The sequence below is a fragment of the Castanea sativa genome, chromosome 5 (genome assembly GCF_040712315.1).
Source record: "Castanea sativa cultivar Marrone di Chiusa Pesio chromosome 5, ASM4071231v1".
In the NCBI taxonomy this organism is placed as follows: Eukaryota; Viridiplantae; Streptophyta; class Magnoliopsida; order Fagales; family Fagaceae; genus Castanea; species Castanea sativa.
In genome coordinates this window covers 19017584-19045272 of record NC_134017.1, presented here as the reverse complement: position 1 = coordinate 19045272, position 27689 = coordinate 19017584, and the positions used below count along the sequence as shown (strand labels likewise).

Here is a 27689-nt window from a genome sequence, read left to right as displayed (position 1 = left end):
TTAGCTTCACGTGGGCATCATATCCTCGTTTTAGCTTCTGCTGATAATAAGCCAATTGGACCATAGCTGCCTCACGCCGTTCCTCAAGTAAATCAAGATCTTTCTCTAGAAGTCCCTGGTTATTTTCGGGGCTAAAAGAACTTGTCTTTAGAGTAGGAAAACCAGATTCTAGTGGTATCACCGCCTCGGCTCCATAAGTCATAGAAAATGGTGTTTCTCCGGTGGACCTGCGCGGTGTGGTCCGATATGTCCACAGAACATGAGGGAGCTCTTCTACCCATCTGCCTTTCGCATCATCCAACCTCTTCTTGAGCCCATTGACTATGACCTTGTTAACGGCCTCGGCCTGCCCATTCCCTCGAGGATAAGCTGGGGTAGAATATCTATTTGTGATACCCATGTCACCACAATATTGCCTAAAGGCGTTGCTGTCAAATTGAACGCCATTGTCTGAGACAAGTGTGTGCGGTATACCAAATCTAGTAACAATATTTTTCCATATAAATTTCTTGGAATCAACATCTCGGATATTGGCTAATGGCTCAGCTTCAACCCATTTAGTGAAATAGTCTGTTCCCACGAGCAACCATCTTTTGTTGCCAGCAGCTCTCGGAAATGGCCCGACAATGTCCAGGCCCCATTGTGCGAAAGGCCAAGGGCTAGACAGAGGGTTAAGAACCCCTCCAGGTTGGTGGATATTAGGGGCGAACCTCTGACATTGATCACACTTTCTGGCATAGTCCTGAGCCTCCCTCTGCATATTGGGCCACCAATAACCCTGAGTAAGGGCTCTATGAGCTAAGGACCTTCCCCCAGTGTGACTCCCACAAATTCCTTCATGCAATTCCTCCAGTAATGATTCTGTTGATTCAGGGTGTACACACAACAAATACGGTCCAGAAAAGGATCGTTTGTATAGCTTCTGGTCCTCGGACAACCAGAAACGCGGCGCCTTTCGACGTACCTTTTCTGCTTCAACTTTGTCTTCGGGAAGGATGTCATTTTTGAGAAAAGATATGATCGAATCCATCCAACTAGGACCAGGCCTTATTAGATGGATGAGAGGTGCGTTAGCAGCTACAAGAGAAGGTTCTACCAAATCCTCAACGAGAATAACCCTTGGTAGACCTTGAGCCGAGGATGTTGCCAACGTAGCCAAAGAATCTGCATGAGTATTTCCACTCCTAGAGACATGAGCTAAGGCAAAGGAGTCGAATTCAGCCTGCTGACGCTTGACCTGGGCCAAATATTCCTGCATTCTGGAATCTCTAGCTTCCATGGTACCCATGACTTGGCCGACTACTAACTGAGAGTCCGAGAACAAATGGATTTCCTTGCCACCCATCTTACGTACCATTTGCATGCCTACCAAGACCGCTTCATACTCGGCCTCATTATTAGTAGCCGAGAAGGCCAATCTCAAAGATTTTTCAAAGACAATTCCTTCAGGGGACATTAGAACAAGTCCAACGCCAGACCCTTTATGATTAGCAGCCCCATCCACATAAACTTTCCAAGCCGAGGGCGATACGGCTGTGATCACACCAACTGATTTTTCACCCATGTGTGCTTCCTTTGAAGTTTCTTCTAACAATGGTTCAGCAAACTCTGCCACCAAAATCAGCGAGGACCTGACCTTTCACCGAGGTGCGAGGCTTGTATTTAACATCAAAGGCTCCCAAAATGGTTCCCCACTTTGCCACTCTGCCAGAATAATCAGCACTGCGCAACACAGCCTTGAGAGGCAACTGGGTCAAAACAACCACAGTATGAGACTGGAAATAGTGAGGGAGTTTACGCGTGGCGTGGACTACTGCTAGAAGCGCTTTTTCCAAGGGCAGATAGCGCACCTCGGCCTCATTCAAGGACTTACTAACATAGTAGATCGGCCTCTGCATTCCATTTTCATTCCTTATAAGAACTAGACTCACCGCATGAATAGCCACGGCCAGATAAGCGAATAAAACCTCGTCCACCTCAGGGCGAGATAAAATGGGTGGCCGAGAAAGATATTGCTTAAGCTGTTGGAAAGCTGACTCACAATCCTCAGTCCATTGAAATCCTTTCCACTTGTTCAACAACTGAAAGAAAGGACGGCACCGGTCAGCTGACCGAGAAATAAATCTATTCAACGCAGCAATCATTCCGGTCAATTTCTGAATCTCCTTTGGGTTCCGAGGCGGCTGCAAATTCTGAACAGCCTTAACCTGCACTGGGTTCACCTCTATGCCCCTATGAGTGATCATATATCCTAGGAACTTTCCAGATCCCACGCCAAAAGAACACTTGGCGGCGTTAAGGCGCAACTTATACTTCCTCAACATCTGGAAGGTGTCGGCCAAATCTGTCATGTGCGAAGGTACCGTCTTACTCTTCACCACCATATCATCCACGTATACTTCTATGTTTTTCCCCAGTTGCTGCTCAAACATTCGGGTCATCATTCTTTGGTAAGTAGCCCCCGCATTTTTTAACCCGAATGGCATGACCTTATAATGATAGTTCCCGATTGGTGTAATGAAAGCAGTCTTCTCCTGATCTTCTAACGCCAAGGGAATTTGGTGGTAACCCTGGAAGGCATCCAAAAAACTCATCCGAGGATGTCCGACAGTAGCATCTACCAGTTGATCAATCCGTGGCATTGGGAATGAATCTTTAGGACAGGCCTTGTTCAGATCAGTAAAGTCTACACATACTCTCCACTTGCCGTTCTTCTTCTTAACGACAACAGTATGAGCCAACCATTCAGGGTAGAAAACTTCTTTGATAGCCCCCGCCCTTTTGAGTTTAAGAACCTCTTCCTTCACAGCCTCAGAATGTTCTCGGGAAGATCGCCGAGGTGGCTGCCTCCTCGGAACAATGGCCGGATTGACGTTTAAATGATGACAAATAAAGTTCGGATCTACACCTGGAGCCTCATAGGGGTCCCATGCAAAGACATCTAGATTATCCTTCAGAAATTTCAACAACTCCATCTTCTCTTGGTGTGGCAATCGTATGCCAACTTGAAAGAACCTCTCTGGATCATCGGCTATTACAAACTTCTCTAACTCCTCACAAACAGCCTCATCTTTTATCATCGCTCCAGGTCCCTCCGGAGCTATTAATTGCTATGACTCTTGGATGGGCAAGGTTGATGACTCAATTTCTGACTGACGAAGCACCGCAGCCGATATGCATTGCCTAGCAACTACCTGGCTGCCGAGGATTTCCTCAACATGCTCCCCCGAGGGGAATTTTACTTTAACATGTAAGGTAGAAGAGACAGCTCCCAAAGCGTGCAGCCATAGCCTGGCGAGGATGGCTGTATATGGAGAGTACGCGTCAACCACAATGAAATCTACGTCAACCGTTTCTGAGCCGGATTGAACGGGTAAACGGATCTGCCCCTTCGGCACAACGGCCCTTCCCTCAAAGCTTATAAGTGGGGAGTCATAAGGAGTTAAATCTTCCAACTCCAACCTCAGCCCTTTAAATAGATCAGGGTACATAATATCTGCACCGCTGCCTTGATCTATCATCACCCTTCTCACATTATAATTCCCTATCCTGAGGGTAACCACAAGAGCATCGTCATGGGGCTGGATAGTCCCTACTTTATCCTCCTCGGAGAAACCCAAGACAGGTAAAGTGCTCTTTAATCTCTTCGGCCTGCTACCCACATCCTCGGCCTGCGAATGGGAAACCGCCATAACCCTAGTAGGACCTGAGCCGGTCCTACCAGGTGCAGCGAAGATAACATTAATCGTCCCCAATGCTGGCCGAGATGAACTATTCCTCTGGTTGTTTGAACCAACTTGACTGACCTGCCCAGTGGGCTGACACAAGTGCTGCTTTAACTTTCCCTCACTGACGAGCTGTTCTAAATGGTTCCACAGGGTCCGACATTTCTCGGTAGTGTGGCCCACATCCTGATGGTACTGACAGAAAAGGTTTTGATTTCTTCTCGCAGGGTCGCCTGCCATTTTGCCGGGCCATCTGAAGAAGGGCTCTTTACGAACTTTTTCTAATAACTGATGCACTGGTTCTCGGAACACAGTATTTACAGCCTGGGGTACTGCCGAGCCGGATTGTCCGAAGTAATCCCTCCTTGGCTTGTTGTTGTGGTATCTGTCCGACCTGAAATCCCTTCTCTCCTGCAGGATAACCTTCTCCTTTCCTTTTCCCTGCTGCTGATCTTCCTCTACCCTTTTATATTCATCAATACGATCCATAAGACGACGTACGCTGCGGACGGGCTTTTTCGTCAAAGACTTTCTTAGGTCGTGATCAGTAGGGAGGCCCACCTTAAAGGTATTAAGGGCCACCTCATCAAAGTCGCCATATATTTCATTAAACATTTCCCAGTATCTGTCGGAATATGCTTTCAGTGTCTCCCCTTCCTTCATGACCATGTACAGCAACGAGTCCAATGGCCGAGGAACTCTGCTACACGTAATGAACCGCGAAGCAAATGCCCTAGTTAGTTCCCCAAATGACCCTACAGATCCCGATTTGAGACCGTTAAACCATCTTATAGCCACAGGTCCCAAGCTGGAGGGGAAGACTTTACACATCAAAGTCTCGTTATGAGAGTGCACTGCCATCCTTTGGTTGAAATGACTTACGTGCTCCACCGGATCAGTCCGGCCATTATAGATGGTAAAGGTGGGCTGGGTGAACCTCCTAGGAAGCCTCCCCCTCTCAATCCTCCGTGAAAACGGAGATTTAGAGAGTTGGTGCAACGCCCTACTCATGGTATCGTTGCCTAAGCCCCTAGAACGAAGCTTCTTACGTCTGCGGGTTGGCTGGTCATTCTCCTCACCAGAGGATGTTGCGCTGGTGGGGGAATATGACCTCGAACTGTAGCCAACTCTCCTATCCTTCTCTGAGGAAGAACTAGACGAGGACGGGGAAACCTTACGTTTAGCACGGCGTAACTTCCTCTTTAAACGATTGATTTCTTTCTGCATGGATTTAGAACCCTCATCGTGGGTAGTGCTACCCCCTCCACGAGTATGGCTAGCCCCTGGATATTCTGTATGGACGCTTCCCTCACGATCCCTACGTTGTTCAAGGCGTTCGAAATGATCTTCCGGTTGTGATCCTTGTGACTCTGCATGATGAGAGCCTAAGCCTGCCATAATATCCCTACTACTTCTAGACTAGATTCCCACAGACGGCGCCAATTGTAAGTGCACAATTGCACCTGGACCCAAGAACAGTTATGGGCTCAGGCCCAATGAGCCTTAAACAATATGAATTTGTAGAGTGTGGGCTTGAAACCCAGGTTAGAAGTGTATGAGGATGAAATGACAAACTAAAGATTGCAAGTACTTGGAAACAAAAAGGAGTAATGTAAATAGGCCTCCTCGGACGTAAGTCGAGAGCTGTTCTTATATTATATCTCTCTCTTTTTCCTTTTTCTTTTTAGGTTACAAAAAGTTCCATCCCGTTTCTGTTCTAGGTCCCTCCTTAAATACTCCTATTTTTAATACTTTATCCACGTGTTGCCCCCAATTCCTCCCTTAGCCTAGATATTTCTTTTCTTAGTGCCTTTGAACAGTAACTAGAAGTTTCCCTTCCACTGTTTAAGTGTCACTTCCTCATTAATGCGGCCAGGGTGGTAGGTGCAGGGTCTTTAATGTGGAGGTAGCAGCCTTTACCTTTGATATTCTTCCAACATCGGCGCTTCTAGGACATTCAAGGGTTCTCTCCCTTTAACCATTGGTCTTGACCGTGTCATTCCCTAACCTTTACCATGAAGTCTCAGGTTCTTTGATGTCAGTCCGAGGGGAAAACCATCCTCGGCTGGATCCTCGGATCCTCGGCGTATAGGCCGACCCATAGCACCAACAATCTCTAACCCCAGGGTCAGGTCGGCCTTCCTTAACAAGGCCCAAAAGGCCCACATTCCCACCAGGATCCTTTTGCTCCACACAATGGGTGGCCTAGATTCCATTAACAATTGAAATAATTTGAAACAACACAAAAAATTTGATTCAAGACTCTAAACCTTTATACCAATTTAGTTTTTTTTTGAGTGTGTAGTTTATATTATTTTATTGAGTTATATATAAAAATAAGAAATTAGATATTTAGTGTATTGTAAAATGAGTTGTTAATATGAATAAAGCAACTTTTTAGAGTATGAAATAAGTTTTTTTTTAGAACTCTAAATGCTAATGCTCTATTATCTGTTTAGGGGCTGTATTGTAAACAATATTTTAATGGATTCTATTATCTATTTTATTCCAAACTCTTCTTAGTTTCTTAATGCGTTCACATTTATCAAAAATAAAAAATAAATGAAGAAACTATTATGATCAAGTCAAATGGAATAATCACAAGTTAAAATATTTCAAAACTGCTTTAAAATTTTTTATTAACATACACAACAAATATAATTATTTGGACAATTATATGTTAGATAAAGTTTAGTTACAAAATTAATTATAGCATAATATTACAACTTTACTTAATAAAATAAACATTTATACATATTTTGAAAATCTAATCGTTGAATTGCATGTTATTTTCAATCTTAATATACATGTCAAATTTTGTGACAATCGAATATTATTTACTATATGATCTATAAACTTATATTTTATGTATAATGTTAAATTACAAAAATTTACAATTTAAACAATTTATTAATAACATAGTTATTAATCTTTAATTTTTTTAAAATTTTACAAATATAAAGAATATAAGAAGATATAATTTAATAGTAAATTTACCAAAATCTATTCCTAATAAAAAAAATTGAAAACTTTACCCACATACTAAACTTTGTCCTTGTACACATTTCTTTAAAAACACTGTATATCTTCCCAACGTTAACTAAGAATTTCTCAGAATTAACAATTCGGTTGAGCGCTTTAAAACTGAAATAACTGTCATGCTTTGACACGTGGCCCTGGACACCCACGTGTCACCCTTGTTGAGAAGTACTGACACGCTGTCATGACTCCATAACCCATTTGACAGTCCTGTCCCTAAATGGACTAGCTCAACTTTTGCTTTTAAACCTACATAAATTCATGGCTAAAATGGGAAATAACTAAAACCATTCAACAAAACCCCACCGATCCCAGATCTCCTTTTCTCTCTATTCCCTCCAATATATGATGCAAAATCCATAGCTCAAGCTCTACAATCATAAACGGTGTCGTTTTAACTGTCCAAGAATTAGGGTTAGGGTTTTCAAAATTTCAATCATGGAAGCAACGAAGGATGAAGAAGGTGGTGGACTGCTGAACCAGATCTTACCTCCGCGACTCGAAGACGCGGGCCTCGAAGACTGCGCGCTCCCACCGGACTCGATTAAAGAAGCATTTCTCAGAGCCGCCACGGCCGTGAAGTCACGCGCCTCCTCAATCTTCGCCACCGACTTCGTCGACGACGACGAAGTCGAAGGAAACTGCGTGAATGACCCATGGCCCCCCGCCGGCGCCGACGCCACGCTGGTCGGACTTTCGCCGGAGCACGAAGATGAAGCGGATTCGGGGCCTTGCGCTAAGGAGAAGGGAAATGGAGCCCCGGAGGTGGGCCCGGACGACGTGGTGGTCGGCGGCGAGGCTGAGGAGCGAGGGGGTGTGAGAGATGGAGGTGGTAAAGCTTGTGTGGAAGGGTTGCAGGGTTTGAAGATTGGAGAGAAAGTGAAGAATGGTGGACATGATGAGAAAGAAGGTGAAAAAAAACCAACTTTAACCGAGGGTTTTGTTTGAATATTTTCTTTTTACAATTCTTTCAAATTGTCTGTGTTGCTGTTTCTGTGTATTGTATTGTATTTGTATATGATGAGGTCTTGAAGAGTTTTGTTGTAGCTGGTTATGGAAATAAACTTTGGTATTAGAAATTTGATTTGTGATTTATTAGGATTGAATAGTGAATATAATTGTGGTAACTTGTGAACTGAATGCGGAAACTTTAGCCACTCTTGGGAAGTAGGAAATGAAATTTTGTGGTTGCTGGAAAATAGTTGTTATTTGTTGGGTTGGCTCGAGTCTGATTTGTTAATTGAGGTTTGAATAGGGTGCATTTTGTTTAACCATTTGGCCTTAAGTTAGGGTTGGATTTCTATAACAAAGAATGCATTTCCAACCCAAGAGATTGTGGTTTAAACAGGTTGCATTTCCATTTGGCCTAAGTTGGGATTGAATTTGTATAAGGAAGAATACCTTGCCAACCCAAGAGTCGGGATGGTTCTTTTGCTAAATAAAGAATTGGAATTCTGCTTGCAATATTTTGCTCCCAAGAATTTTACCATCTAGGACCGGCAACCTCTTGCTAGTGGCGGCCGGTAGAGGTTAGTAGCGGTGGAAGGGATGTTTTTGGGTTTTTTATTTTGTATTTTAGGTAAATGAAATAAGCAAAAGCATATGATTAAGAATTAATCAAATAGGACATATTGCAGATTTTGATTTTTGGAGCAGATAGTGTGGAACAAAAAGATTTGGAGTCAAGTCCCACATCATATAGCAATAAAAAAAATTAAATGATTGATAAGTCACTAGCGCTTAAGAAGTTAAGATAGTTGGTGCAGTGCAGCTGGTATAGTGGTCACTGCTTGTAGTGGTAGCAAGTGCAGTTTGAGCTAAGTGGCATTTCAGTAGCACAGTGGCAGTCAAGCTGGATTGTTGGTAGTTTGTAGGCTTGTAGCATATGCTACTTGTGATCAACATGTATCATTATAATTGAGCATGAGAATAATTCCATTTCAGCATGCGCTTAAGAATTTACATTTTACACCAGATAGAAGGAGACCTGACAATGAAGTAATAAGATTGAAGCTCATTTCCTTACTCGACTTTCTGTTCTCTAGTTCCTTCTTCTCTATTCTATCTCATAAATTCTCTAGGAGACCTGGCAATCTCGAATCAACCACCCAAATTCCTATCCTTATTACTAGTAAGTTATTAGAACCTAATGAATGATTCATAGAATATTAAATAGATTGTATCAACAGGCTCTAAAACAATTTCATTATCAGGAAGCGTAACAAGTCTGAGGAAAAATATAGTGGATGATTACCTTTTTTTTCCCTTGATTAATGTTTTACCTATTTTAGCCTTATAATTATTCAGGTAGGGTTTCCAATAGTGGTCCCCTATGGCTTTCTTAAGCCGAAAAAGGAAAATCACAGACATTTGGTGCCTGCAATTTTACTCCTAGAAATTATGTAATCCCTTGGATCTAAAATTACTTGGGAGAATCAAAGTCCTTTTAAACAGAAGTGGTTACTGATTCAACCTGCCTAGTAGAGCTTCATGGAGACTGGAGATACACTGCAAGTGGCTTTTCCCAGAGTATAGTTCAACAAATGGCTCTTTGCCTACTGGGCCTTTGAGATGGCCCATAGCATGGCACTTGGAGATACGAAAACTAGAAGTTGATCTATATGCATGGGCTGTTCTTCACCACAAAACTAAACAAAAACTTTCTCAGTTACAAAAAAACCTATAGCATGCCGAGAGCTCAATTGGTTGGCACATCTTGGTGTTTTTAACGGAGATATTCGGGTTCAAATCTACCCTTCTCACTGTAATCAAGTTCTCCAAAAAAAAAAAAAAAAACAACAACAACAACAACATATTGCATGATTTGCTGAAATTTGGAGGCAAAGGCGACACAATTCTTTTTTGGAAGTCAATCAAACTGTGCAAGTTTATTTTTTATTTATTTTTTTGTTTTTTGTTTTTAGCGTAAAGCAGAAATTGACACCTTGCTGTTTATCGCTCAATTGATAGCTTAGCTAGGTGGTCCCGTCGTTTTGTTGTTTGAAAGAAGCTTGCATGCAGGCGGTCTCTATCCCATATTCAATTTTGTTAGCCCAAGAACCATGACAAAAAAAGAATTTTCACGGAATATGTAGTCCAGGATTTTGATGAGAAGAGGATATGTTTTACTTTCAACTACATCCAACTATTTTGGAGGTGACGGTACATTGAATTGATTTCATAGCAGCGTGTAGAAATCATGTTCCAGAAAACGTTGAAGATAGAGTTGGCGTCCTCTCTCCTCACGTCTTCTTTTTTTTTTTTTTTTCCAAGTAATTTGAAGGAAAAAAGAAAAAGAAAAAAAGATTAAGACCTTATGACTAGGTTTAAACCCCAAATCCGGCTATAAGATCTATCTAATCAATTTGTAAGAAGAAATTATATACTCCATTAATTTAGATTTTTTTTTTTGGCTGAACATTAATTTAGACGTGTTTGCCACTATCTAATGCTACAAATTCAAAAATTTTAATGTGCATTTGGTCTAGCATTTTTTTATTATATCTTCTTACGTTCAACTTCTTAAAGTTTCACTTTTTTTTCTTATTATATCTTCTTACGTTCAACTTCTTAAAGTTTCACTTTTTTTTCCATGTAGAAGTGTATTTTTTTCTACTTAAAATTTACGAAGTACTAATCTAAAAGCTGAATTATTCCCGTCCGACCCAAAAAAAGTATAAATTCGGTTGTCCTTTACCTTTGCTTTTACTTAAACAAAAATAAATTACTAATTCATATGGCTCTCTCTCTCTCTCTCTCTCTCTCTCTCTCTCTCTCTCATTTTGTGGGGTTTCAAATGAAACATTTAACACATGTTGTCTATGTTCAATTGTACATACATTTGTTGTATAGGATTTTTAATTTAACTTTCAAAGTTCCTGCATAATCTCAGTATTGATATATTCTGTGTTATTATTATTAGTATGATTTGAACATTTGTGGGTTACCTTGTAATTGGATTGAGAGCTCAAAGTGTTGAAATTGAAGTTGTTGGGTAAAGAATTTCGGTTGAGTGAGATGGACATGTTAGGCGAGTTTCATAGTTTAAAAATCAGTTAACTTTCAATATAGCTAGACACTTGCCCCATACTCGGTTGATCGAGATTGCAAATTTGAGAGGAATTTGTTACACTCATTTTTTGTTGTACCCATCCAATAACCCTCTCATATAGCCATCTAATCTTAAGAAATTTCACACTCAATTCTCATATTAAAGAGCTAAGAGAGCTACCCATTTTATTTAGGATAAAAATCCATTGTAGTCTCTACCTTTCACCCTCTCAAAGCCAAATCCTTAGGGAGAAGACCGAAGCCTTAAACACTTGATACTTTTTGAGCGTTATTAGTTTATGCTTGGAGCTAGAAATCATTGCAGCAATCCCTAAATCTTCAAGAGACCTTAGAGTGGACAAGAAGACTTGGTTTTGTAGTTGGTGGCTCAACTTGCAGAACCAATGGCTAGCAAGGATACAAGCAGGGCCAGCCCAAGAAAATTTAGGACCTAAAGCGAAAATTTTATATGAGGCTTCTTAATATGTACACATTAATTAAATAAAATTATATAATACTAATTAAATTAAGACTAATTTGATGTAAATATAGAAATTGATGAATAATACTAACTAAACTAAGGTTATTTCACATAGAGGATTGAATATCATAATTGAACCATAAATTTAAACAAAAAGAAATAAAATTTTTTTATTAAAAAAAGAAACTTACTTTTTGCCTAGTCTTGGGTTCTTTTTTATTTGTATGCACTTCGCGATGTTTGGGTTGCTTGTGATTGTTTTGGTATTTGCTTTTGTGTTTGTGTATCCATGCATATATCAACTGATCACTAATCAAATTAACAATTGGTCTTAATTTAGTAATTAAGCCCCATTGCCCCCATATTACTTCCGAAGTATATAATAAATATTTCATTTGGCATGTATGGATGGTTTAGTTTAGCTCGATGGATTGCCGACTTTTTGGTGTTGGAATCTGGAATAATCTAAACATAATTCGGTCTCCGTACTAACCCAAAACCGCTGGGGCCTATTGTAACTTTTTCCTTTTAACTTTAACGGATCATGGTGTCAAGTTTATGTGATCCAAATTGCATGCAGCCTGATTTTGATGCAATCCCTCTTTCGGTCTCTAAATGAGTGCGCTGTAATTAACACATGATAGATGAGCGTTTGATGTGTTATGAATGAATCACAAAGCTTGAACCTCAATCATTTTCCGTTGCTGTCAATCAACATAATGGTATGGCCAAATCCTAAAAACAGAGTGTAAATGGGACATACCACTCAGTGGTCCTTAACTCCATACGAATGGTGCGGTTCATGTGTGGACTGATGAAAAGGTGTTGGTGTTGGATTATATGGTTCCAATGAAATAGACAGGTTGCAACTTGTTTGTTTATCAAAAGTTTGTTCACATTGGGTGGGATCATACCATTACTAATGTACAAACAATCAATTAATTACATTATTGACTTGTAGTTTTCTTTATAGTACTACAATGTTTTATTTTATTTTTTGGGTAGAATATAGCACTACAATGTGAACAAATGGGATCATCTATCTATCTATCTATCTATCTATCTATATATATCATTGACATGCTTTATAGTACTTGCCTATGGAACCATTAAATCATGAACTGTCATCCAATTAGATAGTAGATGATTGGCTATGAATAAGGCTTAGCTTCAATGTAGTTGAGCCGACACAACACGAACATGTAGCAAAAATCAGACACGTGTTCGTATTGTAACAACTTTAGTATATTGGAACACTAAAGCTAAACCGTGTCTATTGCCTAAATACTTAAAGAGCTTAATTTCCTTATCCTTTTATAGGTTCAACAAAGTAGAAAATGAAGCAATCTTTTGGCTCCAGGGTTGTGGAGCAGAGCAAAGGGAGTTGTATTACTAGTTACTGTATTTCTTGGGTATTTCTCTAATTGAATTCCTTTGTACCATACTAAAAGAAAAATAATATTCTAATTTGGCTCCTTGCAATTAGTCATGACCACCATATTTAAGTGTGATCCTAATGGCTTCTTCAATAATTGATGAATCAATAACACCAAGAACTCCAGTGGACGCTAGAAGATAATAGGAATTAAGCATCATATATAGTACCACCACTCTTGGGGTACGACATAATATTAGATTGGTTAATTGTGATAAGCTCTCTCAGCAATCAGCATCCATTGAAGTAGATTGGCTACTAAACTCCACTTTGCAGTGAAGAGTGTTGAGTCCATTTTGAATTATAAAAATGTTCATGTTTACATTAGTGGAAGCTCTATCACAATTCACAATTGCAAACCTCCATCTTGGGAAGTGGCTCCAAAACTGATTTTTTATGAACTAGTCTTTAATGGCATGTTCTAGGTCAACTGTCATTATGAAATTGAGGTTACTAATATTAGAAACTTTAGTTTTCAGCCAGATACTACTACACGACCATTTTAAAGTTGGAAATATGTGTTTCAATCCATTTTTTTTTTCAATTTTATTAGTTTAGGTTGTTTGATTGGACAAAAAGACACACATGGGCCTTTTGATTTGAAAAAATTGGGAATGAATTGGAATTCCATTTCTCATTTATTAGAAAGTTTGGTCTCCCAACAACCTCAAAACATTATACAGGTACCACAAGCGTCATGAGTCATGACTTATAATCTTGTCTTTTATAAAATAAAATTAAAAGGCATAATCTTGTCTTTACTGTGTCTGAAATTTGAGTGGCTTTGTTTATTTATTTTTCTTTTTCGATGCAGGCTTAGGTAACTTGAAAGTGAAAGGATAATTTCATCATACACGTGAGGTAGCCTTCGTTTATTCTTTTATAGCTTTTGTTTCTCTCTTTTTAAAGCCAGTACACCTAAGGATACATTCCTTTCCACGCTCAAATTCGCGCCTTATATATATATATATATAACACTTCTACACTAGTTCATAATTGGATTTTAACACTTCTACACCAGTTCATCATAGGTACCTGAGCTTGTTATGCCACCTTATCCAGCAATCACGAATTGATACTTAAGTAAAGTGTGAATTTGAGTGTAAGAAGGGGTGTGATCCTAATATTATTCTTTTAGTGCACATCTGGAACCCCCTTGCACTTTCTTGTAGTGGCAAATAATCATATTTCATATATATAAAAGTAGAAGCTCAATCAAAAATCCAAATAAGATTCTAATTTTGTGCCAAGTCTTCCAATTATACTTTAATTTTGTGTTAGTTATATTTACATACAAATTCATACGTTTAAATGTAGAAAATATAAAAATATTACATTCAAATTTATTATACTTTGTTTATGTAATATTGTGAATGTGTACATTCTATTACTTATAAAGTAAAAAAGTTCCATATATATATATATATATGTGTGTGTGTGTGTGTGTGTGTGTCTAATTGTAGCTATTTTTACCTGCACCTCTACATATGCAAGGCTATAACCTAGTTATATATAAGATTAAGATGACTATGCATATTTCACTTACTTTGATTTTATCAATTACTATATTCATTTGCAACCAAGAAACTTCTTGGATGATTTTCAAAATTTAAAGTTTTAATAATTTAAACCAGAGCATCAATATTGGTGGTGCCAAAAATTTAGCATTTGGCACCACAAAAGATACTTTATCTATTTTATCACTTCATTTTACAAAACACCCAACATCAGTAGTTTTATTTTAGCATTCAACACAATAAAATAATATAAACAACACAATAAAATAATATATCTACTACAATAAATAACAACAACCACAACCACCACCACCACAATAAAATGATATATCTTTTAATAAAATATTGTTTTTTTTACCATCTTAGCTACAGTGTACATTCATCTTTAGTTGTGCACGGTGCACAGTAACTCAACAGCAAAAAAATATGGCTTTGGCTCCATTGGTGCAGCACACTTTTATTCCACTTTTGTTTTATTTAGTTGCTAAATTTAACATTTTACCTATTTGCCTCCACCAATACTAATGCTCTAACATAATTGCTACTATGTTTGAGAGTTTATAAAGAAATAGTATAGATAAATTATAAAAGATTGAAACAAAATGGATATAAATAGAGTATCTCATTTTTGCATGTGGTTTGAACTTCTCCTCTCTCACCATCTATCCATTATTTATTATTATTATAAATTTAATAATTACAACGAGAGATGGGAGATTTGATTCCTAGATGTTTTTGTTGGAAACCTCAAGAGGTACTGGTTAAGCTACAAAAGATCAATAACAGATAACAACATTTGTAAATAAAATCTAATAGAGGTCAGTCTAGCAGCATGAGTAAAAGTTTCCTCTTAATTAATACCATATTCTTAGGTGAAACCCTTAGCAGCCAGGCGAATTTTGTAGTACCCCACTAATCCATTTGCCTGTGTCTTGTTCTTGTGGGCCTACTTACGCCCTTTCACTTTTCTAAACGAAGATTTCATTAAATAAAAGTGTGATATAATTGTAAACTTACATATCTTAGAATGAGAGATAAAAAAAATTGCATCAGCAGCTGAGAGAGGTGCTAGCAGAGTTGGAGGGGGGAGAGTTTCCTGTTGAACCCCGAGGTTTCTTGTTTATTTTTTATTTTCTCTTTTCTTTACCCCTCCGACCTAAAAAATGATATAATATTCCTTCTGAAAGAAAATCTTCTGTCTCACTATGAGTTTTTAACTTTAATTATGCTCTATAAATTATAGTTCGCCACATGCTCTTTTTTTCCCCTTATAAAATAACTAAAATTAAAAATTAAAAAAAATAGACACATGACATATTACACTTAGTAGAGCATAAAATAGAACATTAATAATGGGATTGAGGATTTTTATTCAAACCCCACAATTTTTATTAAAAATTTGTTAATAAAAATCTTTGTGGTGCTATATATGGTTTTTTTTTTTTTTTTTTATGGCTACATTTTTAAGTTTGGGAGGGAGGATTTTAATTCTCAATATCTCTATTAGAAACACCATATTATACCATTGAGTTTTTATTTAAGAATCGGAACCAATTTAATATGGAAGAAAAGAACAAATTAGTAACGTTTGGAGGGTGAAAATAGCCAAATACCACGTTTTGGTAAAGTTTGTGGCAATCTAGTACTATTTCGGAAATATTTAGCAATCTACCACTTTTTTAGTACTCGAGTTTTATGAAATCGAGTTCTAAATGTTACTCGAGTTTAGTGAACTCGAGCTCCTAGTGAGTTTGCTAGCGTGGCACTGGCTGAGTTGGATTTTGGGCATTAAGAAAAGCCACCTGGTACTCAAGCTTCTTAAACTCGAGTATTGTGTGCCCTGAACTTGATTTCGTACATAGTATTCGAGTTCCTTAAATGCGAGTTTGGCTCGGGTATCGCATGCCCAGGATCTAGACTCATACTCAAGTTTCGTGGACTCAAGTACCGTGTAATTTGCATAGATAATACCCAAGTTCCCCAAATGCGAGTACAGCTCAGGTATCGCAGTTCCAGGATCCAGACTCATACTTGAGTTCGTTGAACTCGGGATTGGCTCGAGTTCCAGGTCCACAATACTCGATTTCTATGAACTTGAGTAGAGTACTGTCATACGAAAGTTAATTTAATTGTTTGAGTTCTCATCTATTTTGGTAGGTACTTGATTCATCAGCCTACCATTTATCAACTGCTTTTATTAGTATGCTACAAGTTCCCCATGACAGCTTGAAGTTTTACAAAATTAAGTCTGTGTTTATTTCAATGTAAAAAATAAAAAAAATTGAAAAAGATTTACCCAATTTCTAAGTGTTTGGCCTAATTGAAAATTTGGTTAACCTGAAATAATTTCAGGTTGATTGTAAAATAACCAAGGTGGTCGATACAGTACCGGTACCGGCCGGTACATACCGTATTGGCCAGTGCACCGGTACCAGTACACTTCTATATTGTACCGGAAAAAATACCGGCCGTACTGGTTGCGTACCGGCCAATTTCAAGCAATACTGGTGGGTACAGAAAAAAGCTTTTTTTTTTTTTTTTTAGTTTTGTAATTTTTGAATTTTTGTAAGGGCATAATGGTAACTTATTTACATTAATTTATTAGTATTATTTGTTTTCTTAATATGCAATGAACAACTAAGCTTTCTATTTTTTATATTGTGTTTTTTTTTTTCTTTTAATTGATACTAAAGTCTAAAACTATGAATAATTTGTTCTGAATTGAGGTAATGTTTTATGATAAACTTTTATATTTACTATAATATAAGTGAAATATTATATGTTTATAAACATGATTCTAGAGATTTTGGTGTGTGTGTGTGTGTGTGTCTATATATATATATATATATATATATATAAAATAGTGGTAAATCCAAAACGGTACACCGTTATTGACCGGTATCCGAAATATATCGTACTGGTAGCCAAACCGGTACAGCCTCCGGTACGGTATTGACTTCCTTAAAAATAACCCTTCAGGAGGCATGAATTGTTTTACACCAATTTCAATTTTCACATACCTCATCACCTCCTTCCCAATCTCACTTCACCTTGAATCACCGCACTCACCTTCGTAATCAGTGATGACCCTCTACAACCCAATTGCAACAATAGACACAATATATATATACACAACATATTATGACACAAATACAATGATATATCGGTCAATTCTTGAAATTTAGAGTAGTATGCAAAATGAATATAATTAATTAATATATTAGTAGATATTTGAAGTATACATATAAAACTATTTTTAGTTTAAGAAAAAAAAACAATGAATGAAGAAAAGCTAAAGGGCATAATACATGTCTAAATAATAAAAGTAAGAATAAAGTACAATTTTGATCCTTCAAGCTTGGGATTATTTTCATTTTGGTTATTTAGGTTTCAAACTTTTTATTTTGATCTTTCATGTTTGATTATGTTTTCTTATTAGTTCGGTAATTCATTTTTGTTATTAATTTGACCATCCATAATATGTTTTTCTATATACAACAATGAAAATTTTGCATTAAACAACATTGTATTTCATGAAATTGTTAAATAATAAGACATTTAATATTCAAATTACAAAGTGGGTTCCAGTTAGTTCAACTGGTATAGTCTTTGATGGTTGTATAAGAGATCTGAGGTTCAATTCCCGCCTACACCAAAAACTGATTGGTGTCTTGTTCTGATAATAAAGAGCCATCATCAGGAGCGGACGTCATAAGTTGAAACTCTCTAAAAAAAAAATTTTCAAATTACAAACAGAACTACAAGTCCAATATGATAAGAAAAGAAAATCAAATATAAAGTTTTAAAATGAAAACAAAACAAAACTATAAGGTCCGAAAGTGTACAATTAGTTACATATAGATAATTAAGTAAGATAAATACTCTTACACACACCCCGTTACACACAAGTTTGTCTAACAAGGTGTGTGTAACAAACACAACCCATTTGAGTAAGAGTTTTAAAAGTATTTTCTACTAACGAGTAAGAGCGGTATCTATTGCACACACTCTAGCGTACACATAGTACACACAAGTCACAATTTACAAGAAAATTGTGACTCTCATGTCATGATTTCAAGTTAGGCACTCCCAAAGTATGGTGGTGTGATGTTTTCTTCTCCTACATTCTTGGTAAATCTAATTAATTAATTAAATTCATAATAAGATCTACCATGAATGTGAGGAGCGAATACCACATCACCGTGTTTCGTAAGTGCCTATTAATTTTCTTAGGTAACAAAGATTAATGCACATGCATGATTAAACACATCCAATGAATTTATCTAAAAGCTTAGACTACAAAAGTTTTGGGATCCATCATTTTCATGGGCATAATTCATTCACCTTTTTATTAACAGTTAGTTGATACGAGACTTTTGTGCTCACAAGTCTACTTCATGGTTCTCCCAAATCAGAATTACAGTGTCTTTGTTGGACTACACTAAAACAAGTCGAATCAATTTTCTATCACCTCCAAAAGCAAATTCAATAATGTCTTATCTTCATGAAGAAGATTGACACTGTTCTCTCTCAGCCAAGGGACTTGAATTTTCTACAAGGGGTAGCGTGTATCTCAGGAAATTCATATAAGCACAAAGCACATTCACATGCTAAAAGCCAACTTCTATTATTAATAACGGTAAAAACAGTAGCTCTTTTTTGTTTTAATCTTGAAGAATTTATTCCCTAAACACTAACTTTTTTTTACCCTTTGAAAAAACTTCATGAAAGTAATGGAGATAGAGAAGTGAGTGAAAGAGAGAGTTCACATCTACGGGTTCAAGCTCATTTCTTGGTCATGCACTCATGTTACATGCATAGCGTTGCCTCACCAATTCTTCTTTGGTGTGCTTTCCATTTCTGGTAACACACGCTAGCTCTTTCGAAATTCAGTTCAGTTTGGTGACTCTTTTTCAACTCAAAAGAGTCACACACGCTAGCTCCTTGGTGTGCTTTCCATTTTTTGGTCTGCACGCTTTTAGTGTGCTGTAAGTGCAGAAGAGCTGTGTAAAAGAAGTAAAGTTTGTCCAAATTTGAGTTTGTTGTTAACTTTTTATGTTCCTTTTGAGTTCTGGGTTTGAGGTAAATTCCATAGAAGTTTGATGTTTTGAGGGAAAGGGAGGTGAGAATTGAAATATATAATGGCTGGGATTGGATCAGAATGGTGGAGATCAAGATTGATTGGAATGGTTGTGATTGCTTTACTTGTTATGGCTTCTATATATGTTGTCACAAAAGATAGTTCGGAACACAAAGTTTCAAGTTACAAAGTGACTGAAGAGGTTGAAACCCATTTGATAATGAAACTATCAGACTCCCCAGGCCACCATAATAGATCACTTCATGCACATGTTTGGCCAGTAAGTCCAGCTTTCATAACTTAGGATAGATATATTGGTTCATAGGATTTTTCATGTAATTCTTAGTTCATTCTTTATTCCTACTCTGGTTGCAAAAGAAATGTTGGAAAATCTGACTTTCTATGTTTCTGGTCTAATTCAACTAATTTGTGAAGTTGACAAAATTATTCAAAGGATTAAAGAATTATATGTGCTAATATTTTCTCATATTTTTGCTTCAAACAAATGAAAACAATTTTACTCAAGATTCTTACTAAAGCAACCTTTTGCATTGATTCTAAGCATATAAATTCTTTTCTGAAAATGTTGAAATATTGTACTTATAGCTTGAGATATTTGGACAGAAAATGAAATTTGGCTGGAAGATAGTGGTGGGAGCAATAATTGGATTCTTTGGGGCAGCGTTTGGGAGTGTGGGAGGAGTTGGTGGGGGTGGAATTTTTGTTCCAATGCTAACCTTGATTATTGGGTTTGATCAGAAATCATCAACTGCTCTATCAAAGTGTAAGTACTCTCATCACTGGTTTTTCATGCCTCAAGCAGTTATTTGGGTCGCTGAAAAAGTTATTTAGAAATAAGAAGCCTAGCATCTCTGCTAATTTCTAACTTTTCATATGTAAATATATAGTTATTGGAATGTGGGTGGATTAGAACTAAGAAATTAAACCTTAATTAGTTACCCTCAGCCATCCGAGTTCATTCAAGGTTTGCTAGGACTCGGAGTGGCAGGTGCCATTACCTTCATAAATTTCTTGACTTCTTTGATACCATGGAAATCCAATAGGCACTCTATCAGTCATTCCATAAGCTTTCTGACATAATGCTGCAATTTATACTTTTGTTTTTGCTTATCCAAGCATAATTTTTATATTAATCTGTTTGATTCCTGAAGTGGAGTGTGATAGCTTGGAGCCTGAGAGCGCTATCATTTGGTTTACGCAGTTTTCTTACTTAATCGCTAAGATTATACATATAAAAAGGCTGTTTTGCTGAATTACATTTCACTATTCTATTGAAAAACCTGTCAGCAATCTTCTTTACTCTGGTTTGTTTTGGTCAGGTATGATCATGGGTGGAGCAGCAGCAACTGTTGCCTACAATTTAAGGCAACGGCATCCCACCCTTGACCTGCCCATCATTGACTATAACTTGGCTCTTCTATTTCAACCAATGTTGGTGCTGGGAATTAGTATTGGAGTTTCTTTCAATGTGATTTTTGCGGAGTGGATGATCACAGTATTGTTAATTATCATTTTCTTAGGTATAAATTGTAGTCTTTTCTCCACTTCTTCTTCGACGACATTTTTTTTATTTGGTCTTCCTGACATGCAGTTATGTCAACTAAGGCTTTCCTCAAGGGTGTTGAGACATGGAAAAAGGAAACCATAACTAAAAAGGTGGTCTGAAATTTTGCTCTTACTTGATGTTAACATTGATGTTTTTTATGATAATTTAGTCCGTCCACCTATTCCATTTCTTACCCTTTTTTTGGGGGGTTTTCACTTTTCAGGAGGCTGCTCAACGCTTGCAATCAAATGGTGAGTTGATCATGAAACTTTTTTGGTTTGGTGCTCCAAGTCTATCTTGGATATCTTAGAGAATCATTTTGCCAGGCTAACTTCCCGTTTAATCAGGTATTGGTAGTGCAGATGTCGAACTTAGACCTCTACCTGAAGGCCAAAGCAATGATGCTCATACAGAAACCAAGGACTCAAAAAAATCAGAGGTAAGAATATATAGGCACTTGGAATTACGACCATGATTTATGATTTTCAGGACTCACTTCTGTAGCAGGTCCAGGTTTCTATTCTTGAGAACATTTACTGGAAGGAACTAGGAATTATTGTTGCTGTCTGGGTCACAGTCCTTGCATTGCAGATTGCCAAGGTTTACTTTTCAAGTTTCATCATAAAAGTGTAAATTTTGGAGTTCTCTGCTTTTGTCATCTACTAGTGAACTGATGGGATGCTAATGTGTTGGACACAGAATTACACAACAACTTGTTCAGTGCTATATTGGATCTTAAACCTCCTGCAGGTACCTCGATAAGGAAACAGATTAATTTCTTCATTTCATTATTCTTTAGGTGGCTATTTAGGGTATGAAATCACAACCTCAATGTTAAGAATTGGGGCAAAGCATGACAGATGAGATGTGGACTGGATCCTAAAATTATAGAAATCCAGTTCTAATGCATCATACTGACTGTTCTCCTTTCTTGTTGTTTTAGATCCCCGTGACAGTTGGAGCAACATCATATGAGGCTGTTGGGCTGTACAAAGGGCGGAGAGTGATTGCATCCAGGGGAGAAGCAGGCACAAATTTGCGAGTACACCAGCTGGTCCTTTATTGTGTCTGTGGCATTGTAGCTGGAATTATTGGTGGGTTGCTTGGTCTTGGTGGAGGGTTCATTTTGGGTCCACTGTTGCTGGAGCTGGGAATCCCTCCTCAGGTACATTTTATGCTTTTTGTAAAACTATAACATATTGATGCTGTAAGTTTGTGTTTATTTATCGAGTAAGCTGTTGATAGTTCAAACCATCTTCTCTTTTAAGGGACTCTATCTAAAATAGTTCACTTGGTGGTTAACTTATAGGTATTTGAACTAAGCAAGCATAATCTTATTGTACAAACGCTAAAAACATTTTCTTAATGGTTAAGTTATACATATTTGAAGTAAGCCATCTTTGGAAGAAACTCTAAAAGAGTTGATTTGGTGGTTAAGCGCCTTAAGCTAGTGTAATACATACATGGTCACAGTATCATTTGGCACTCACTTTCACTTCAAAAAGAGAACATCTAGAATAAATAAATAAATAAATAAAAAATCAATGTACCTTTCAAAAAGTAATATTGCCTTATTATTATTATTATTATTATTATAAAACACCCCTATACTATTTTACAACTTAAAGTTAATTTTTTCTTTCATGGGCTGACTAATTTAGAATCTTCATGTAGGTGTCAAGTGCCACAGCCACATTTGCCATGGCATTTTCCTCATCCATGTCTGTGGTGGAATACTATCTTCTAAAACGCTTCCCTGTTCCTTATGGTAAGCAATTTGAGCACCACCATATAGATCTTACCTTAAACAAGTATTAGAGACATGAATTGCTTTCAAAGTTCAGCATAAATAATTGTCATTTTCTATTTAAACCCTGCAGCTCTCTACTTGTTTGTTGTGGCGATTATTGCTGCTCTCGTTGGACAACATGTGGTAACAAAAGTGATTGCAATGATAGGGAGAGCATCTTTGATAATCTTCATTTTGGCTGCCACAATTTTTATAAGCGCAATATCACTAGGTATGTGTCACTTGGGGCAAACATGCATATATTCCTTGGTGTTCTGTTCATTGATTTTAGTCAGATTGGATTAATTTCAAAAGTGCTAACTACTTCTCTTTCTTGTTAAACAGGTGGGGTTGGCATAGATCGCATGATCAAAGAGATTGAGCACAAGGGCTACTTGGGATTTGATAGCCTCTGCACATATCCTTAAAACCTTTGACTTTTCAGCCTAACTCAAACTTCTTCTCATACTAGGCAACCAAATTCTTTGAAACCTGCAAAGAGCAATATATCAGGGTTGTTACAGTATATATATCAAATATAACCTCCACTCTTAGGCTTTGTATTTTGTAGTTTATAACTTTTAATGGCAGTTGATTTGTGGTACTCCTCTTTGCACCAATTGATCTGTACCTAATTCAAGTATGAAGGCGGGCACATTAGCTGTTTGAAATGCTTCAACCAACACGCTCTCTAGATTTTAACATTTTTGCATGAAGTTATATGTTGGCAACCATGAAAAGCAATGATTGGATGCTGGAAAGTTCCATAATCATCTAAGGGTAGTTCTCAAAGATACTAGGCATTAGTTGTATGGTGTCTATAATAGGGACATGATGCTGGAGTATCAGATAACAAAGATGTGTTTCTTGGAAGCATTTGGCTATGTATGTCATTTTCTTAAAAGAAGACAATGCAGTATATGTCAAATGATTGAAACGACGCATTGTGTCTCATTCTTCTTATTCTGGGGGTTTTGGATTCTTCAAATTAGAGAAACAAATATGAACAACCTTGACATTGGTTCATTTAGCAGATAAAGAACTGCAAAATCTGACTAGTTTGCACTTGCCAACCGGAAAATTCATGATTCCGAACTAAAAAAATAGGGTATGGGACCTATGGTTCATAAGAATAACAACTAGTTTTAATCTACTAAATTTCAAACCTGAACCCTATCTGATTTGAACCGGCCAGTTGAGTCTACTTGTACCCACCCTAATAACTTTGCTCATCAAGCCTTTACCATAAAAATTTAAGCTTTTTTTAATTTACTCATTTCCAGTTATTGTTTGTATAATAAAGTTTTTATTAAAATTGTAATATTTTAGAGGAAAATAATGATAACATAACTCATCAACCTGAAAGAAATTCTCAAATATGAATCTTTTCAATATCCAATCTACTATTAACATTGAGTATTTTTTCATAAGTTCATTATATGTTCTTCCTGATTGTTTACTCTTTTTTTTTTCTTTACCTAGTTTGTTATATTTTATTCTTATTTCTTGAAGCTATATATATAAATATATATATATATATATATATATATATATATATATATATATATTATAAGGTAGGAGTTTGGATTAGTTTTTTCCTTTTAACTTTTTAGCTTATTATTTATGTACAATTTTTTAAAAGCCTTAAAATTTGTAAAGTACAATTATAATTTTGCCAACTTTTAGCAAATAAACAAATAGGCCTTCAAAAAATAAAAATAGAAATAAACTAATCCAAAATCACACTTAGTTTATAGGTGATTTGAACCTTATTTCATGTTTCGTGTATAACATGTATACACATTTTCTTTTCTTAATTTGTATATATATTTATTAGACTAGTAAACTATTAGAATTAATTATCAAATTATAAACTTAAGGATTTATGTGCCTTTCAATTTCTTTTTTGAGTTTTTTTTTTCCTTTTATTTGTATTAAAAGAAATATGGGACATTTTGAGCTAATTCAACCCATTAGAATCCGAGTAAGGATCATAGGAATTGTAATCCATTTTAGTCCAACAAATTCTGACTCAAATCTTGTTTGATCGAACTTGAACCAGTCAACCCAAACCGTTTGTCATGCTTATGTTTTATCTTGCCTTATTTCTTACTGTTGATGGGTATCCACTTCAAAAGCTTATAATAAGACAACTTTTAGTAGCTTTTTTCCCATCTTTTTACATATATATATATATATGCTAACATGTGCTATTCACGTGTTAGATTACGTTAAGGTCTATCTTTTGAATTATTGAGACACTTTAGCCTAATGTGATATATGGATAGAGGGTTGTAGATGAACTAAGCTATTTATGAATAGTTTGAGCTCGACTCTAAAAAATACTTGTTTATATTCGTTTGTTTAGCAAGCAAGCCAAGTTCAAATTCAAGTTTAAACTTGACTATTAAACGCACCAAGTTCAAAGATACTAACGTGTTTGTGAACAAACTTGTTTTCATGAGGTTCAATTTAATAATAAATAATATTATATTTTTAGAAGTATAATTGTGTAAAAGTATATTTATAATGACTTGAGATTGAATTGTATGATTTTATAAATAGGTTCATATGATACTTTCTCTCACAAGAAGAAGAGAATGAACTTGCTAGAAGCACCAAGAAAGTCAAGGACTCTCATTATGCAGGTGATGGCAGTCATGGGGGAACTAGCTTCACTAACAAAATCTCTTTCAAGGACAAACTGGTGGGGGGAAATTCTGGGAGCATACTCCCAAGCTTTTGCTTTCTCGGACCAGATGGAGGCAGGATCTGAGTCAGGCGAGGAAACAGAAGAAGTGAGGGAAGGATTTGCTACGATCAGCCTCTCCAAAGAGACCAAGCAGCGTATTCGAGCTCCTTAGGCTAATGCTATCATCGTGAAGGTGTTCGGGAAAACTGTTGGATTTAATTTTCTACATGCTAAACTTATGAGCCTATGAAAACCAATAGGGAGAATCGACATGGTTGACCTTGGAAGGGACTTCTTTTTAATGAGGTTTTCAATGGTGGAAGATCTTGAGGCGGTGTTTTTGGAAGGACCGCGATTTATTGGTGAACATTTTCTTTTGATTCGAAGGTGGGAAGCCAACTTTAAACCCTCTGAGGCTCAGGTACCTTCGGTGGCGGTTTGGGTCAGACTTCATGGGTTGCCTATTGAATATTATGACACGGAAGTTCTTAGGCAAATCGGGCAAGTACTAGGAACGGTGCTGAGAGTGGATACACATACTGCGACTGAGGCAAGGGGACGATATGCTCACATTTGCGTCTAGGTTGATGCGAGTAAATCGCTGATTGCTATAGTTCGAATCAGGCAACACAATCAATCTGTGGTCTATGAAAAAGTGAACAAACTATGTTTTTCATGTGGCCAGTTAGGCCATTGGAATGAGACATGCCCGCATATCATTAAGCCACTATCTTCTCCCCCAAAGAGTGCCTCTGTGCATGACAACGCAAAGCAGACGGTGCAAACGGAATGAACGGTACCGATGCTAGCTGCACTTATGACAGTGACCGAGGCTCAAACCATGGACCGAGACACATCCATGTCTTGGTCAAGGTACGCCTTTCTAATTTTGAATTCATATGTACTGTTATGTATGCTAGTCCTAGATTTCATGAGCGTTGTATCTTATGGAATAATTTAAAAAATGTTTCCAATCTTCATGATAAACCTTGGATTATTGCTGGGGATTTTAATGAGGTACTTGCAGAAGGGGATAAATTTGGGGGAAGATGCATTAGTTTTAACAGGTCCCTTATTTTTGAAGAATGCATTGATCACTCCAATATGATTGACATGGGGTTTGTTGGGCCTCATTTTACTTGGACAAATAGAAGGAATATTACTGATCTTGTCCAAGAAAGAATAGACCGTTTCTTCGCTAATCCAAGCTGGTATGCTTCTCACCCGAATGCAAGAGTTACTCACCTCACTAGATGTGTGTCCAACCATTGTCCAGTGCTTTTTGAGACCAGCCCATCTAATGGCATCTTTCTTCCTAGGCCATTCTAATTCCAAAGTTTTTGGTTGTCAGATTTATCCTTTCTTGGAATTTTCATGGAAGCTTGGAGTCGGACTAGATCTCTTAGAGAATCTATTGAAAACTTTTCTAGAAAAGCCTCAGACTGGAATAAGCACCATTTTGGAAATATTTTTGGGAGGAAGAAGAGGGTCATGGCTCGCCTTAATGGCATCCAAAAAGCCATAGCCTCACACCCTTCTCATTCATTAAATGAAATGGAGAAAACCTTGCATGAAGAGCTGAATACCCTCTTAGAGCAAGAGGAGGAGTTCTGGGTGCAAAAGTCTTGTATTAACCGGCTGATTGAGGGTGACAGGAATACGGCATTTCACCATATGTCTACTATTGTTAGGAGGCGGCGTAATAAAATATCTTGCATCAAGAATTACATAGGTGAGTGGATCCAAAGTGAAGTTAGGACTATGAATTTCATTAGGGGGGGATTTGAGAAACTCTTCACAACTAGTCTAGAGTTCGCTCCTCTTACCCCTCCCCAACCCTCTAGATGGCAAGCTGCCCTTTCCAATGAAGAGAAGGAAAATTTGAGTGTAGTGGTCACGGACGCTGAAATTAAAGATGGTCTTTGGGCTTTGAAAGCTTTTAAAGCCCCGGGCCTGATGGCCTTCATGCGAGGTTTTTTCAAAGATTTTGCCTTATTGTGGGAGATTTGGTAAAGGCAGAAGTAAGGAAAGCCTTCACGGAATGTAAAGTTCCTGCATACCTCAATAGAACTAATGTTGTGTTAATCCCAAAAATTGTAAAGCCTAAAAGTTTGGGAAATTACCACCTAATTAGTTTATGCAATACTGTGTACAAGATTGTCACAAAGATCCTCGTAGCTAGGATTAGACCATATCTAGACAAGCTTGTCTCCCCCCTCTAATCAGCCTTTGTGCCGAGTAGAAGAAGTGTGGACAATGCCATTGTGGTTCAAGAGATTATCCATACTATAAGCAATAAGAAAGGCCGAGTGGG

The 27689-nt window shown here is 37.2% G+C and overlaps 3 protein-coding genes across 4 annotated transcripts; all 3 read left to right on the top strand.

Annotated features, from left to right (window-relative positions):
- The first annotated feature begins 6991 nt into the window (after window positions 1-6991).
- LOC142634292 (uncharacterized) lies at window positions 6992-7963 on the top strand. The gene has a single exon (XM_075808585.1). The coding sequence runs from the start codon at window positions 7203-7205 to the stop codon at window positions 7710-7712; it is 510 nt and encodes a 169-aa protein (XP_075664700.1). The 5' UTR covers window positions 6992-7202; the 3' UTR covers window positions 7713-7963.
- A 10912-nt stretch (window positions 7964-18875) lies between these two features.
- On the top strand, window positions 18876-23635 carry LOC142633748 (sulfite exporter TauE/SafE family protein 3-like). Of its 2 annotated transcripts, none has more exons than XM_075808002.1 (12): window positions 18876-19607; window positions 19952-20111; window positions 20668-20868; window positions 20940-21004; window positions 21118-21145; window positions 21242-21333; window positions 21399-21494; window positions 21594-21644; window positions 21838-22059; window positions 22569-22662; window positions 22775-22915; window positions 23029-23635. In XM_075808002.1, the coding sequence occupies exons 1-12, from the start codon at window positions 19389-19391 to the stop codon at window positions 23109-23111; spliced, it is 1452 nt and encodes a 483-aa protein (XP_075664117.1). In that variant the 5' UTR covers window positions 18876-19388; the 3' UTR covers window positions 23112-23635. The 2 variants fall into 2 exon arrangements, with proteins under 2 accessions (XP_075664117.1, XP_075664118.1); XM_075808003.1 differs by having other exon boundaries at window positions 18886-19607; window positions 21402-21494.
- Window positions 23636-26164: 2529 nt separating this feature from the next.
- Window positions 26165-27388, top strand: LOC142634861 (uncharacterized). Its single transcript, XM_075809111.1, has 2 exons — window positions 26165-26630; window positions 26727-27388. The coding sequence occupies exons 1-2, from the start codon at window positions 26165-26167 to the stop codon at window positions 27386-27388; spliced, it is 1128 nt and encodes a 375-aa protein (XP_075665226.1).
- The last annotated feature ends 301 nt before the right edge of the window (window positions 27389-27689 follow it).

What these genes read in the sequence shown, in the direction of transcription:
- LOC142634292 (XM_075808585.1), top strand. Translation starts at nt 7,203, where the DNA reads ATGGAAGCAACGAAGGATGAAGAAGGTGGTGGACTGCTGAACCAGATC.
- LOC142634861 (XM_075809111.1), top strand. Translation starts at nt 26,165, where the DNA reads ATGAACGGTACCGATGCTAGCTGCACTTATGACAGTGACCGAGGCTCA. An exon ending in AGTTACTCACCTCACTAGAT is followed by an intron (nt 26,631 to 26,726) that starts GTGTGTCCAACC and finishes TTTGGTTGTCAG; the next exon opens with ATTTATCCTTTCTTGGAATT.
- LOC142633748 (XM_075808002.1), top strand. Translation starts at nt 19,389, where the DNA reads ATGGCTGGGATTGGATCAGAATGGTGGAGATCAAGATTGATTGGAATG. An exon ending in GTTAATTATCATTTTCTTAG is followed by an intron (nt 20,869 to 20,939) that starts GTATAAATTGTA and finishes CCTGACATGCAG; the next exon opens with TTATGTCAACTAAGGCTTTC. An exon ending in AGCTGGGAATCCCTCCTCAG is followed by an intron (nt 22,060 to 22,568) that starts GTACATTTTATG and finishes ATCTTCATGTAG; the next exon opens with GTGTCAAGTGCCACAGCCAC.